The sequence below is a fragment of the Rhea pennata genome, chromosome 2, assembly GCF_028389875.1.
Source record: "Rhea pennata isolate bPtePen1 chromosome 2, bPtePen1.pri, whole genome shotgun sequence".
Classification (NCBI taxonomy): Eukaryota; Metazoa; Chordata; class Aves; order Rheiformes; family Rheidae; genus Rhea; species Rhea pennata.
This window is the reverse complement of record NC_084664.1, coordinates 162717195-162732830: the sequence shown is the minus strand read 5'-3', so window position 1 is coordinate 162732830 and position 15636 is coordinate 162717195. Positions and strand designations below refer to the sequence as shown.

Here is a 15636-nt window from a genome sequence, read left to right as displayed (position 1 = left end):
TGGCCATGTCACTACTGAGAGTGGGCGGTCAATACTCCTCCGTACAGATCTCTGCATTGATCCCACTCGCTGCCAGGCCCCCCAGGCAGCTGTCGCTTGGCCTGCCCGATTCCAGCACCCCTCTTCCAGAGTGCATGAGCAGCGGACAAGGGTGCAAGGTCAGAGGGGATGGACTGACAATGGGAGTCCCTCCTCTCTCTCTGCAGTAAATGGTCCCTGGAGACCTGGTCTCACTCGGGAAGGAGACACTGCGAAAGTCTCACATCCCTAGGGCTGCTGACAAGAGCTGAGTCTTGCTTCCAGGCGCTTTCTACCCAGTCTGCCTTTGCAGGGCAGGAGAGGGGGAGGCGGAGGTGGAGAGAGTTCTTTTTTCATGGCTCTCTTGTGGAGCGACCTCTCCTCTGTCTTTCCCCACAGATGGAGCCTCAATTAAATTCGGAAATACATTTTTTAATAGGACTTTCACCTCAGCTCCCTCCCGGGCTATTAAAGCCATTATGGCAGAGTTAAGTAAAGAACTAGCAGCCAGGCAATAAGCTTGAGAGCCTCTGTTGCTGTCATCATATGTTTATGGCCCAGGCAATGTTTGCTTTATTAAAGATTCAGGAGCCATTTCTGAACGGCTCAGTTCTGTCCCTTCCATTAAAGACTGGGCCCTGGCGAAGGAGGCCCTTGATGAGTGTGGGAAAAAGAGGAAGACTACTCCCAAGACAGGAAAAAATGGGATGAGCTTGTTGGGAGAGGCTGAAGATAAAGGCAGATGGACATTCGAGTATCGGACTCGGACGCCTTTGGTCCATTTATCTGTTGGCAGACAACAGCCTGAGAGAAAGGTGATGGAAGGGGATGTAGATGAGGGCTGCAGACTCCAAAGGGTTGGGAGAGGATGTCAAAGTCTGACTGTTTGGCATCTCTTCCAATGGAAACCACTCCAGGACCTGGAGGCTGTGAATAGTCACAGGCTGGGAAGCACGCGAGGGAGCACAGATACATTCGTCTATGCTCCTCTTCTCACCTCAAATACCCACCTACAACTCAGATTGGAGAGTGGGGCGCTGGGGTTGACAGTCCCTGGGCTGAGCCTGCTCTTGGTCCATCTATCTGTCCATCTGCAAGAGCTGCTGGCCAGCCCTTCTCCCTCTACCTGTAGGGCTGTAATAGCTCTGTCCCCCTCCTGCCACTCGTGCAGTTCAGAAAGGACTGCGAGATGTGACCCGTGGGCTGAGCTGGCGTGAGGTATCCTGTGATGAGGTTTCATATTTTGTGGGTGGGGTGCTATTTTATTGAGAAGTTGGAGGGGAGAAGTGGACCCAGCAGCTGGACCCGCTGTTGGGTCTCCAGCAGTGTACCTCTGATCCAGCAGGCCCTGTCAGGTCCGGCAGCACACTCAGGGCTGCTTCTCATCCAGCCCCCTTGCCCCATAGCATGACCTCCTTGGTTTATAACATAATCCCCTTGTCCTATGACTCTCTTGACCCATAGAATGGCATCCTGCACCTTAGCATGACTCTCCTGCCCCATAGCATGGCCCTTTTCCCCCACAGCATAGACCTCTTCCTCATAGCATGATCTCCTTGCTTCATAACATGATTCCCTTGCCCCATGACCCATAGCATGATCCTTTTTCCATGGAGCATAGCCTCTTCTCCCCTAGGACAACCATTCTGCTCAACAGAGTGACCATCTTCACAGAATCACAGAATGGCTGAGGTTGGAAGAGACCTCTGGAGATCATCTAGTCCAAACCACCTGCTCAAGCAGAGCTCATTTCACAGGATCACATCTAGGCAGGTTTTGAATATCTCCAGAGAAGAAGACTAGACAACCTCTCTGGCCAACTTTTTCTAGTGCTCTGTCACCCTCACAGTAAAGCTTTTCCTCACATTCAAGTGGAACTTCCTGTGTTTCAGTTTGTGCCTGTTGCCTCTTGTCCTGCTGCTGAGCACCACAGTTGCTGGTCCCATCTTCTTGACATCCTCCCTTCATATATTTATATACACTGGTAAGATTCCCCCTCCGTCTTCTCTTCTCCAGGCTCCATAGCCTATCATGTCCCATAACATGCCCCTTGCCCCACAGCATGACCCTCCTTCCTCAGAGCTTGACCCTCCTGTCCTTTCTTGTCTTAATTGCCCTACTTGCTCAGTGTAGGGCCGGTGTAGCCCTGTATGCCTCAGAGAACGGCCTCCTCCGCTGATGGAGTCCGTGCCAAAGCAAGAATTCGCCTATCTTGTGCTACTGCCATTGCACAGTGACAGCCGGAGGCAGCTCCTTGCATGGGGACATGGACCCCGCATCAGAGTGACTTTCTATGCTACATCTGGGGTAAAAATTTTTGCAGATCAAACTAAGGGGGTTTGTGGGAAAGCTGTTGGCTTATAAAAGCAGAGCCATAACAGGTCCCAGGGCAAGGCCTAGGGATAAAGTTAATGGAGAATCCTCCTCCTCCTCCATCTCCTATTGGCTACCAGGGCAGAGACCCATCAGAAACACTCACAGTCCATAGAAAGTAGAGTGGAAGGGGCTGAAGGAGGTCCCCTCTGCATCCCTGCCCTGTGGCCATACTGGATCCAACCTGCTCTGCTCAGCCAGGCCTTTCCTGCTCCCACACAGGATGTTCTTGCTTCCATGCATAGAGAGGTGGGAGATGGCTCATTGGAGACTGCACAGGGATGAGGTTGTCTCTCAGTCACTGCTTCCAGTCCCGGAAGGAAAGAGCTGGGGCTGACAGGCCCTGAGGATGGCCACAGACCTGGTAGGGTCCTGCTCCCAGCAGCTCACCTTCTCTCCTCTCCTGGCAGCGTGCAAGGAGGGATCACAGTTAGGTTTCAGCATTGAGGGCGTTGCTAGAGCAAGAGCTGAGTTGGGAGAGGGTGCACGTATTGGTTTGCACACAGCTGGGTGCATCGTGGTATGTGCATGGAGACGTGCAGTTTTGGGGCCTGAGCATCAGCTCACCACGTCCTTTGCCTGGCAGAGGGCAGACAGCAGGGGTGATCTTGAGTAACAAGGGCTCAGGAGAGTCACTGTCCCACTCAGGGCCAGCGGCAACCCTGGCCAGGCTTCAGGGAGCAGGACTCTGCGCGTATCTACTCCGCCCTCTAGCGTGATGCTGCTGGCTCACATGCCCATCGGGAGCTCACCAGTGGCTCTTAAAACCTGCTGTTTTCTTCCTTGGAACCCCGGGTTTAACATCTCGATCCCAAGGATGCACTTAGTTACCCTTGGCTGGCAGAGTGGGAACACGGAGAGGGTGTGGGAGGGGGTGTCAGCCTCCCTCTGCAAACACGGGGTGCTGATGCTGCAATAACTGGGTGCTTTGGACAGGGAGCTGCTGCCCTCCAGTGGGCTCAGGTTGGAAGGAGGGTGGCACCAAGCACCCCGCTCCACGCCACAGGCGGGTGAGCGGGATGCATGAGGCAAGTGAGCAGGATGCACAAGGCAGTCCAGCACCCCGAGGCTCAAGAAGGCCCAAGGGGATACGTGGGTCTGAGCCTAGCAAAGCACAGCTCACATCACAAGGCGGCAGAAGATAAAATGCAACAGAGCAGCAGGAGATGATGGGCAGCGCTGTGTGTTCTTCCCTTGTCTCATGCGAAAAGACAGCAAGCGGAGGTGTTTCATGCCTGAGCAGGGAGAAGATGGCTGATGGTCCAGGGCAGGAAGGGGACATGCATGCAGAGAGGAAGAACAGTCAAGTGTTACCCCCAGAATGTACCTGCTCTTCAGTTATGTGGATTAAAGTACAGGTATGACCATCAGCATAGCCAAAGAAGGATGAAACCCTGCACATGAGCATCAAGCAGGCACAGTTTCACGCGGACAGAAGAAACTCCATTCCCCACTAGGAGCCAAGCTCTCAAAGCAGATTTGCAGTAGAGAGAGAAGAGGCATTTCTGTTCCCAGCTGCCAAACCTCTCCTCCTGCTACTCCGCTTCCTCTCCTATTTCAGCTCCAGTTTTAAATAGGGGGAAAAGCCCCATTTCCAAGTCCCAAACTTTGAAACCATTGCACTGAAACACTCACTACCAGCTTGCTCCCTAGCTTGGAGTATCTCAACTCCTGCTTCCCAGGTCCTGAATACCCTTGCCCTTTTCACCGAGTGCTTTACACCGAGCTGTACAAACCTTCACACTCGCACAGCTGAAAGGACACCTTTCACAACAGCGTCCTCCTTCGCTCCCTGTTGCCATTCCTGCCCTCATTAACTTTCTCCAGCCAGGACAGATCAAGACAGGTCCTGTCAGGCCCTGCTGAAGTGCCTGCACATGTTGCAGCAGGCCTATTAATTCACTGGCTGGGGACGGCTCCAGCAGAGCCGTTATGGCTTATGGCATCAATGAGCCATGAAGTGAGGGGACGGGAGCGCTGCCGTGGCGCAGCGCAGTGGAGCAGCCCCCGTCACTGCATGGAGACATGCCAGTGACACATGCTAGGTACTTGTCCTCTTTCTTCTATTGAGCCAGTCCTTGTGTACTCAGGGGAGGAGGTGTATTTATTGGCGGGGAGACTATTGTCAAGCATGAGCCTCTTAAAGGAGGAAAATCCAGTGTCAAAGCTGGGAAAGTCTGAGAACTGAACCCTTACAGGGTTTGCTGGGTTCTCCCTGATGTGGTTTCCGAGACAGTGGCCACTGCTTTTTGTCTCAAAGATGCTAAAAATTGAGCAGTTATAAGGTAAAGAAAGCTCCTGTGCTTTCCATTTGGAAAGCTCCTTTCCATTTGACTCATTCTGAGGGAGGTACCTTCTGGTACTACCAACGAAGAGCCCTCTTTGCATCTTCCTGGTCATAAGCTGTTCCCAGGAGCCACATCCTAATATTGGAGACAGGGCACCCAGATGAAGAAATGTTGTACTAGAACATGTCATACTCACTCCAGGCCAGCCTGCGTGGGACCTCGTAGGAGGCAGTAGCACCAGGGGTCTCACCTGGCTCTTGCACCCACATGGCTCCTTCCTGGGTGTTGCAAGAGAAGAGCATACTGCTTTGCAGCCTCAGCTCCTAAGCCCACTCAGAGCTCCTCTACATGGGGACAGAGGTTGGAGATACCTCAAGTTCACCATTACTGTAAAAGCATTTTGCAATAGCTCTTTGTCTCTCTCTGCCCACTCTGTCTTCCCTCAGTTCCTACAGGATACCCTCCAACTCCTTGTTCAGATTGAGATGAGCATGGAGTGACCCAGCTCCCTCGATGGAAATTAGTTTTCTGCTCCTTTGAATGATCTGTGCTAGGCTAGGAAAGTGAAGGCAAGGAGAGTCTCTCAGTATGGCAGTGCGCTGCAAACAGGGAACACCACAGCTTGGTTAACTCCGAGTTAGCCAATGGGCTCCAAGAGCTTCTGCAGCCCCTTTGGAGAGAGAGAGAGAGAGGTTGGAGTATCTGAACCTTGTTTCTGTGAAGGGGACAGGTCTCCCCTGAGGAGTCAAGGGGACAGTTTGCAGTTGCATTGACAGGACCAAAGTAAGCACATAGTGGTGTGGGCACCCATGCCTGCTCAAGACCCGTAAGGCTGGCTGGGCTAGCAAGTCTACTCTGGTAAAGGAGGGACTGCAGTATTTCTCCTTGAGCAGACTCCTTGTGAGAGGGCATGAACTGTCATCTCATCGGCCTTTTAGCCCCTCTCCGCACAGTGGGGAAGGGGAAGCATGAGGCTCTTGCTGATGGAGCATGTCTTATTCCTTCCCCTGTCATCAGAGCAGGAAGCAGCCCTGGCTATGGAATCACGTGTTTCCACATCCACTGAACATAAGTGGGAAAAGGATCTACTGCAGCAGAATAGAGTTGTCCTTTTGGGATAGCAGGGAGGTGGGACCCAGCAAAACACAGACATCTGAGGGAAAGTAGTGTGCTGGGGATCCCAAATCAGGGGTTTGCTCTTTACCAGCTTACCAGAGAGGCAAATCAGCTCCTCCAGCATGAGTGATGCCTTAGGTGCCACCAAGGAGCTCTTCTAACAACACAGTGGAAGCATGATCAAAATACTTTCCTGAACGATTTTTTTTCCAGGAGAAACCTCTCTCTCCTCTCCACCCCCAGCCCTGAGGTATCCAGCCCAAACCGTGCTCCCCACCTCCTGCTTTATTTCCGTAAAATATCTAGTGTGATCTAGCCACCAGCTCCCATTACAGAGACAGAGCCAACAGCTCCCTGAGGGCTGTAGGACTAACAAAACTCATCTGCTGACCTGGACGTTTAGGAGCTCAGTTTGTCTTTGATTTTCAGCTTGTTCAGAGCAGACCATACTAGAGTCAAATAATCTCTCCCAATCTCGACAGCTCTGGACCTATGTAACACTGACCCATTTGCAAGCCCAGCCCACGGCTTGTTCCCACCATGGCTGATGCACTCTGTCCTCCTTCAGTCAACAACAGAGAGATACACTTTTTCAAATCAGTGCTTTTTAATCCATAAACAGTGAAATTCCACATACAAGTTAAAAAACCCAAACCACTGGTGTTAGGAAAATATCCAACTCGCTCAAAGCAAAACTCCTCTGACAACGCAAATGTAGGAATTTGGTGATAAGGGTGGAAATGCAATGTACAGGCACACTGCTTGCTCTCATGCACTTTTCTTTTAAATAAACAAATCTCTGTCTCAGAGACCTGTGTTTTGGTAGCACACACAACACATCCAGGAGCTCCAGAGTTTCTACCAAGATATGTTAATGGCAAGCCTGCCTTACATGTAAACCTACATCATTTCCTACCACTTCCGTGCCAAACAGCTGGCAAGATTACATAGAAAATCTCATGGTACCAGATGGTCTCATGCTCAAAGCCAGACCTATAATCCTGTCTGACAACGTCTAGCTCTCAGTTACTGCAGAGGAAGCTGCAGAAAATGACAATTATGAAGGGCTCCTCCTGGGGGAAAAGAAGGGCTCTTCCTTCAGCCAGGGGAGGGGCAGCTTGTGCCCAGGGGCCTGGGGATTCATCACGAAAACACAGGGCTCCCCAGACCCCACAACCATACACAAAGACAAGAGCGAAGAGCGCGAATCTCAGTCCATCTGCAGAACTTGCTGAAATGATGAGAGGCAGAGCAGGATACGTTGCATGAGCTGTCTGTCAGTAACTAATGCGCTTTGGATATTATACTTTCTATAATTAGAAATCTTCCTTTCATTTTCCATAAATCAAAACAGGACCAAAAGGTTGGCACATGAGCACCGAGTTACCTAGAACAGATCAAGGTACGATTGTACCTCCTCCAAAGGGAACCAACCTAATGTGAAGATATTCCACTGCCAGCCTCAAGGGACCTGCGTGTTCAGTTAATTTCATTCAACTACAGTTACAAATTTGTCACAACTTAAAAAGTACAAAAATACAATTGAATCTCTGAAGGGTATTTTATACCTACCAAGATCATCCAAGCACTCAAGATTAGACAGCTCCTTAGCCTTCAGAAAAATAGTGCACAATGCAGAAACGGAATTGAGAAAATTTTGCCAATATATCTAGTGTATATTCTGAGTCTTCTAGCATTTCCAGTACAATTACCAAGATGCATGCATCCATCAGCCAAGCTCTGTTATGAATGCTGACAGCACAATGTTAGGGTATTAGCAACGTGTGCAAGATCCAATACTAGCACAAATTTAGTAGTTTAATAATCTGGAGGAGCTATCTTCCTGGAATTTTAATCTCATACCAAGAAAGAAGTAAGGTTCTTAGCTATTAATCTACTCACATATTTAGGGCAATCCACCTCTACTGATTAAAAAAGCAAGACAAAAAATACGTACTAAGTCTTTCCCTTTTCCTCCAGAGAAGCAGGCTATGCATTCTGGCTGTATTTGCTGGGCAAACCTGTGCACCCATTAAAATAAAAAGTGCACAAGCCCCTGTTCAGCACAGCACAAGCATATGCTCAAGTTTATATCAGCTCTAGCTTACCAGCTTTGCTAAATAGTGACCCAACCACATGCTACTTGTGAAACTCAGAGGAATATGTAGTCCAAAATCTTCCTCCCTGCTGATGACTTGCAGCTATGGAGGTCTGACATGCTGCCTGCTCTGCTGGTGGAGATGTGACCAACCCCATCTGAGCTTTAACCTATTTAGCTGGCACATTGCTAACCCAGATTGCTGCCTAACCACCTGGTTAAGCACTCAGGCCCTCCAGGGCTTCAGGTGTCTGCACTGAACTCCACAATACTGTCACCACATGTCATCGGTACCTGAGCTATCCCCATGTTTATTCCTCTCCCAGTAAACGGGAATCGAATGTAATCTGAGCTCAGGCTGAAAACCTTGATCTGACAGCTTGGCCAGTAGGAGGTCTCGCTAATCCATTGGTTCAAGGCTTGCAATACTGAAAACCCTAAAGCCTTCTGGTACCAAGGTGTTAGGTACATCTCCATTCTGTAATCACATGGAGATTGTCATGTCAATGTAAACTAGAAAGAGTGAATACATACACGTACGGCTGTTCTGCTCTTTAGAAAAAAATCATGTAGGACAGTAGGAACTGTCCTCCCTTCATGCTCACACAGAGGCAAATGGGCCATCTCAATCCACCTACTCTGCTCTATGTAACAGCCAGCCCTGCAGGCTTAGTGGAACAGAAGTCCCTTGGCTACAGTAAGATGCATGCACGTGAATTGAGACTGCGCTGAGAGACTGGCTCATAAGCCAGCTGGCTTAAATTTACTCATTCAGACTCCCATGAGTATTTCTTGACCAGAATGCTTTTCTCCACAACCTCAGTACTCACAGGCTGGACACTTTTAAAACAACAAGGTCCAATTTTTCCCCTAAAGAGCTGCAAAGTATACATGGAGAAACCCTGCAACCTGCAAACTCCCCAGGCCAGCCTGTCTAAGCATACTGGGCTGCCCAGCTGCCCTAAGGGCTGAAAACCCTCAGACCACCCAGTAGCTTGCTCACAGTAGATCCAAATACCTCCCTCTTGGTCATCTTCTGACAGAGATGCTGGGCTGGAGTTGCTGTGTGACCTGGCTACACCAGCAGCTCCTGGTGAGCAGCGTCAATGGTGGTGTCTTCTACATGGCAGATAAAGCCTAAGAGACACTAAGAAATGTTACAGCTTTCGCTTTAATGTCTGGGCTTGGTTTGGCTGCTCATTGCACTAAGCAGAAGACACAAACCAGTCCCTGCTTTATACCAAAGTACAGGTCCCTCGTCCCCTTAAGAGAAAAAAAAAAAGTTTCCCAACACTGTTTAGCTGAGGACCACTTATGTAGGAGCTGGGAGATGGAGGAATCCAACATACAGCAGCGACAGCGACTACGTGTCATTCGTCTCTTTGAAGAGAATCCAAACAGCGGCATGTCCCCAGACAGGTTCAGCACTGGAAGCCTGGCCTGCCCTGAAAGAGGAGCGTCATGCTGCAATGACACCAGTGTACCCCAAACAGACTGCCTGCGCTGCTGAGAGTCTGTCATTGCTAGGATACAATGTTAGTCAGGCCCAGAGTTTGAAGAACATGACGTAGGCAAGTGCTGTCTCAGTACATGGCCTCGTTGTCTCCCACCGCAGTGAAGGGGACGCTGTAAGTGCTGTTCTTGCTCCGTTTGCTCTTCTTATTCCAGACCAGCAGTGTGCTGGCACTCTTGCTGTTCATTAGACTTTTCCGGCTGTTCTCCTTGTTGTTCTTCAGCAGCCCACCTCCTGAAGACATGACTGCTGCCTTCTTGTCTGCCTGTCAGTAAAAGGAACAGAGACCAGCATAAGGTCCGATGGCAAAGAGGAAACCCACATAAATGGTCTCTGACACTCAAACAATTCCTTTCTATAGTGCTTCTGCTGGTTCCTTGCATTTGAATATTTTCCTGTATAACAGGAAGTCCTCATGTGGCCAGAGAGCAAAACACCAGGGTTGGGAAGCCTAAAGACGAAGCTGAAAACAGAGTGGCACCAAACTAGAGCGAGGACAAGAGCTCAAAATGTTTGGCTTCAGCTATCAAGTGCAATCCACAGCCAATGCCTCTGGTGTTGTTTAGGTCCTCAACACACACTAGTACAAGCTACGGGCACATAAGTAAGGAGCCTCCATCTCAGGCAGAACAGGTCTCATTTCATTTAAAGCCTCTCTGCTGCACTGGCCACAGGAAAAGGAAGCTTATGCAGCAAAAGGAGGCTACTATTCCTCATTGCCCTGCCACCTCTGCCCATTACAGCCCAGTAAGGAACCTCTGTCCTCCATAAAGCAGCTGCTAGGTCAGCTTGCCTGGTGACTATTTCGAGGCTAAGAGTGAAGATAGATGGCCCTCCTCCCCCGGAAGCAGCTACCAGTGCTTTATATTTGCCAGGCCAGCTGTAAACGAACCTGCCATGCAGGAGACAAAGCAGAGCCTCATTTTAAGCAGACTATAGCAAATTTCTCCCCAGAGCTGCAGTTTCCTACCTAAGGATTTTGCCAAGCTTTGCTTGCAGAACGCCCTCATGACTTACGGCTTTCTGCCCCTCTGAGCCCTGGAGTGTTATCACACCAATCTCCACTCCTTCCTCCCCAGTGCTCTTCAGCAGCTGTACTACTTCGGCGTGCTTGGACCACTTGCAATCCTTGCCGTTCACTGAGATGATGTAATCCCCTTCCTTCAGCCCAGCTTCCTGCAAGGGAACGGAGAAAGTGCATATGTTTGAGCTGCAGCGTGAGGCTGCTCGGTTTTTCATCCAAGAGATTTTACATTTGTTTTGCAGCATGCTTGCGAAGAGGGGATGCTCTATAGACTATGGATCTATTTTGTAGCTGCCAGCAATGGCTGTGCTTAACATCCAACAAACACACTGTACTGTGACAAGAGCAGCCTTATAAAACACACATTCAACTCTAACCTGCCTACTGCCAGAGGCTAAACACAACATACCTCCAGAAAAATCACCGTCTGCAAGTCATAGAATCATAGAATCAGTAAGGTTGGAAGGGACCTCTGGAGATCATCTAGTCCAACCCCCCCGCTCTGCAGGGTCACTTAGAGCATGGTAGACAGGGTTGCATCCAGGTGGGCCTTGAAGATCTCCACAGAAGGAGACGCCACAACCTCTCTGGGCAACCTGTGCCAGTGCTCCATCACTCTCACAGGGAAGAAGAAATTCCCCCTCACGTTCAGGCAGAACTTCCTGTGCTTCAATTTCTGCCCATTGCCTCTTGTCCTGTCACACAGGACAACTGAAAAGAGTTTGTTCCCGTCCCCTTGACACCCTCCCTTCAGGTACTTAAAGTCTTGACCCTCAGAAAAATAGAGCAGGCCGAGTAAGGTCCTACAGTACATGCTTTACATGTTAGGCTTCAGCAAGGCTCTTTACAAGCTTAAACCAAAGCATGCACCAGCGTGGGGCTGTGGGGCCAGTCCAGCTCCATGGAAAGACTCCAGGGTAGTTTTCCATTTCAAATCTAGTTCTTCCACATGCACTTAGCTACTGATACAGGCACTGGAGACATAGCTGATACCATTACTAGAGCTTGGAGAAACACAGCATGCCAGCCAGGGCACGCAGGACCAGCTATAATAGAGGTTTAGAAACTTGTATACACCTGGACACCAACATTTCAATATCTTTATCTGGAGTAAAAGCCCACTCCAGAGTTTTCAGAGATGATTTCAGTATTAGACTTGCCATCTTGTTCCATCCACCCTCATTTCCCCAAATCGGGGATAGGGGAGCCGAGTCATTGGTGAAAACAAGAAGCTCCCAGTATTTAGAAACTGAGCTAACCTCTGTATTTTTCCTTAGTTATCTCCTCAAAACCACAGCTCAACTCTTTTGGAAGAGCCTATCTGCAAACCTCAGGCAGAGATTCAGCAGGGTTAAGTCTCCATCTAAATAGATCAGTGTCGTTGCCAAGTTACACAGCTTAATGTTAAGTGCTAAAACTGCCAGGCAGCCCTCAAGACAACCCCAGGCAACCCCATTTCCAGCATCCCTGGCAGAGCGAAAGCCTTGGACAGCGAATGCTTGGGCTACTCACAGCAGCACAGCCCCCAGGTATGACACCAGCGATGAGGACGGGAGAGTCTCCTCGAAGCGTGAATCCAAAGCCATTCTCACCTCTCACCAGGTGGACTCTTCGCACAGGGTACCACTTGTTTTTGGCTGAGAAAACTGAGAGGGGCCCCTAGGGCAAAGCAGAAAGAATGAAAACACCTTTCAGTGCAAGAGCAACTCTCTGGAGACCCTATGCTGCAACTCTACAAAACACTTGCTGTTGGAGATGAGGGAGAGCAAAAAAATCCTATCTTTTGCAATGTGCTGACCTATTTTGAGCCTGCCCAGTGCTTCAGCCTGCCTGCATGTCAAAAAAGCAGCAGATTTATGCACTGTAAGGCTAGAGGAGTTAAGAGCACTTGTTAGACTCTGGCTGTGTGTGAAGCAACACAGACTACGTGGGTTGGAAAAGATCCCTGGAGGTCTCTGGTTCAACCCTCTGCTCAGAGCAGGGCCAGCGTGGATCAGGACATCCTCCCACACTACAAAGGAGGAGGTCTCACTATCAAGATCAAGGAACCTGGGTCAGTTTAAACACTACAGCCCTGGATCAAACAACTCAAAGCTCCAGCATATCGAACTAGCTCCTTAATTCCCTCCTTTAAGGAAATAAAACCCATCATCAAAGGATGCGGGTTGAGGTTTTCACTGCAGCCTGAATGCTGCACTGGGGAATGCTGCCAGCCAGGGTTGGACTGCATCAGGATAGGTCATCTCTTCAGGATCAGACCACCCCCAAAACTCCTTCCTATTCTCACAGAAGCAGGCTCTGACTGTCTGCCCTCCACACAGGTTGTTCAAAAATAGCGATACTGGTTACGTCCTGTTAGCCCAATCACTTCCCAGAGTGCTATACATCACTTGGGACGTCCACAGGCAGCTGTGCAGAGATTGCACTGAGGAATGGGGACAGCAGAGGCAGACCCCCTGACAGCATCCAAGGCAGCTGCTAAGCTAAGTCCTGCTCCCAGGCACCTGATAAGTCCAAGGAGGTCAGAGATAAAGGCCAAGTCACACTTTCCTGTTGGTTCTTACATCTCCTGCCCTGCTGGTCTGAGAACGGCTGGCCCAGGTCATGCAGCTAAGATGGAGTGAATCATAGAATCATAGAATAGGTAAGGTTGGAAGGGACCTCCGGAGATCATCTAGTCCAGCCCCCCTGCTCAGCAGGGTCACTTAGAGCATGGTAGACAGAGCTGCATCCAGGCGGGTCTTGAAGATCTCCAGAGAAGGAGACTCACCACTTCTCTGAGTGGTACTTTCCCAGATGGTAACACTGGCCACAACCTGCTCCGTCCCCTAAAACCTCCACTAAAGAGTCCCTTCAGTCTTTACTAGGTAAAGCCCACCCAAAATGCTGCCCACCCAGCTCCGCCTTTCATCCAAGAAGTTTCATATTAAAACCCATGCTGATTTTCAGCGACTGAATACAGATATGGACTCCCTTGCCCCTTCTCCTGCCAAAGCTCCTTCCTGTGAGGAGGTGGCTCATCTCATGCTGGAAGGAAGCCCTTGAGGGAAGCGCCTGTACTAGGAGGGAAGAATGACTCACAGTCCTGCTGCTTCTTACAGCAGGATGAAAGGACACACTTGCGTGCATGTGCCTGCTGCCTTCTTGGGGAACCTGGATGAGAGCCCTGCTCCTCAGCTAACTAACCTGCTGCTGCTTCTATGACTAATGAACTAATAAGAGAAGAAGGCAGCATTTGCTCCCCAGACAGCATTTTGGAGAGAATATAGAACCTGCACGGACATTCTTGCCCCTTTGGATGCTCCTAAATGCTGCCTGGAAAGTTCCCCTGCATGCTGAGGGCACAAAGAACTTTCGTGCCTGACCTTGCCCATAACCACAAAGTGACACCTCCCTCCATATCCATACATACCAGTCTGTGGAAGAGATCGGTCACCTTCACCTGGGAGAAGTTGGGGGATTTTATCTCCGGTTTCTGATGAGTTTTGGCTAGTATTAGAAAGAGAAAGCACACACACCAGGATCATGCAATTGTACCATGAGCTAAGTGGCAGCTGTTTTGCTGCCTCACTGCGGGCACAATGTGCTCCCTAGGCAGGGGCAATGTAACCCGAAGAGCTTGGACCTCTCAAGGAGCTGTCAAACACGAAACCCAGAGCTCCAACCCACTCATATTAGCAGTACTCCATTTCGGTACAGGGAGCCCCGTTCCTTTTACACATGCACAACTCTTTGCTCACAGCTACATATCACAAATTAACTGCAAACTCCACAAAACCCTGCACAATTTGCCTACTTTGTATGACCTTTGCAAACTGCATCCCTTTCTAGATGCACTCTCCCCCATGCAGAATACCCCCCAAAACCACTTACGGTGAATATCTGGGGCATCTCCGGTTTCAAAGAAGTCCTCTTCGTGGTCAATTTCTGAGTATTTGCTCAGCGACCGTTTGTGAGCAAAGGAAAGGACCTCCTGGAGAATATCCATCTTCCGCAAGATCTTGCATAAGCTGTGGATTCTCATAGCTTCCTCATGCTTCATGATGGCTTTCTTCAGATGAGCTTTGCCTGGAAAAAACACAGAAATCACAGCCTGGCTGCACCAGCAGGAGATCCGCACAGCTCTACTGTCACTCCTTCTTCAACACCAGGCAGTCTTGCTCGCTTGGCTGCCCACGGATTAAAGGAGTTTCAATTGCTGTGTCACTCGACGTGTTTCAGGGACAGCCCAGTCACGTTAGCAGCCTGCCAGGCTTTCAACGTGCGTTAAATGGAGTAGGTCCCAGCCGTCAGCTTAACGCCTGAATGTAGGGCTAGAAGGGACCTTGAGGGGTGACCTACTTCACTCCCTGGCAGCAGACAAGGCTGAGAATACCTGGCAGATGTTCTCTAAAACCGCCGGCAAAGGAGCTGCCATCACCTAGCGAGGGAGACGGAAACCGTGCTTCACTGCCCTTGCAGTAAGCAAAGTTTCTCCTAACGTTTAACCTATATCTCCTCCATAAATTAACTTCTCTCCATCTCCCTGTGTCCCTTGTGAGCACAGAGGGCAATCAGATCCTGTCCTCGCTGTGACTGCCTTTCAACTATGGAATGGTTTGACACTTCTCCCTCTTTTCCATGCTAAGCAAACCCAGTTCCTTCACCTTTCCCTGCAGGTCCTGCTTTTTGCCCTCTTTAGTGCCCACTCTTGCTCCTCTCCTCTTAAAGTACCTTCAATTTGTTTTCACCTTGGCAAAAGCACAGTGGCTAAAAATGACCGGAGAGATGTAAGCAACACCAAATTGAACCAGATACATCTGGGAGATTAGGAGTGAGGTATACTGATGACCTCTGAGTAAGCGACCTATGAATACCCATCCAAACATCCCTGAGAGACAGCAACGAAGGTCCCCATAGCCAATCCTAAACGATATATAAACAACTAAATACACACATACATAATAAAAACACACATGCCTCTAGCAGTTCCAGTTTCAAGACACACGGTGGCAACATAATCCAGGGAAATGGCCAGGATTTACTCCAGAGAGTAAGGAGAGACCAATCAGTTGCCTAAATACCTCTCCTTTACTCCCCTTAGAAGTAGGGGTTAATATCTGTGTTACAAGTTTCAGTCAAGAAATCAAGGAAATATTTTGAGGCTGAGTATAAAATTGAGAGGAAATGACTCTCCAAAATGATTACTCATAGTTTCTTGCCAAAT

The 15636-nt window shown here is 49.5% G+C and overlaps 1 protein-coding gene across 3 annotated transcripts in view; it reads right to left on the bottom strand.

Moving 5' to 3' along the window:
- Nucleotides 1-6383: 6383 nt before the first annotated feature.
- Nucleotides 6384-15636, bottom strand: part of RHPN1 (rhophilin Rho GTPase binding protein 1) — a 41598-nt gene continuing 32345 nt past the window's right edge. For all 3 annotated transcript variants that reach the window (XM_062570703.1, XM_062570704.1, XM_062570702.1), the window contains 5 exons: nt 14304-14498; nt 13843-13919; nt 11943-12089; nt 10424-10582; nt 6384-9671 (listed from right to left, as the gene is read on the bottom strand). In XM_062570703.1, coding sequence (XP_062426687.1) covers nt 9477-9671; nt 10424-10582; nt 11943-12089; nt 13843-13919; nt 14304-14498 — 773 coding nt within the window. In that variant the 3' untranslated portion in view covers nt 6384-9476. The remainder of the gene's footprint in view (nt 9672-10423; nt 10583-11942; nt 12090-13842; nt 13920-14303; nt 14499-15636) is intronic.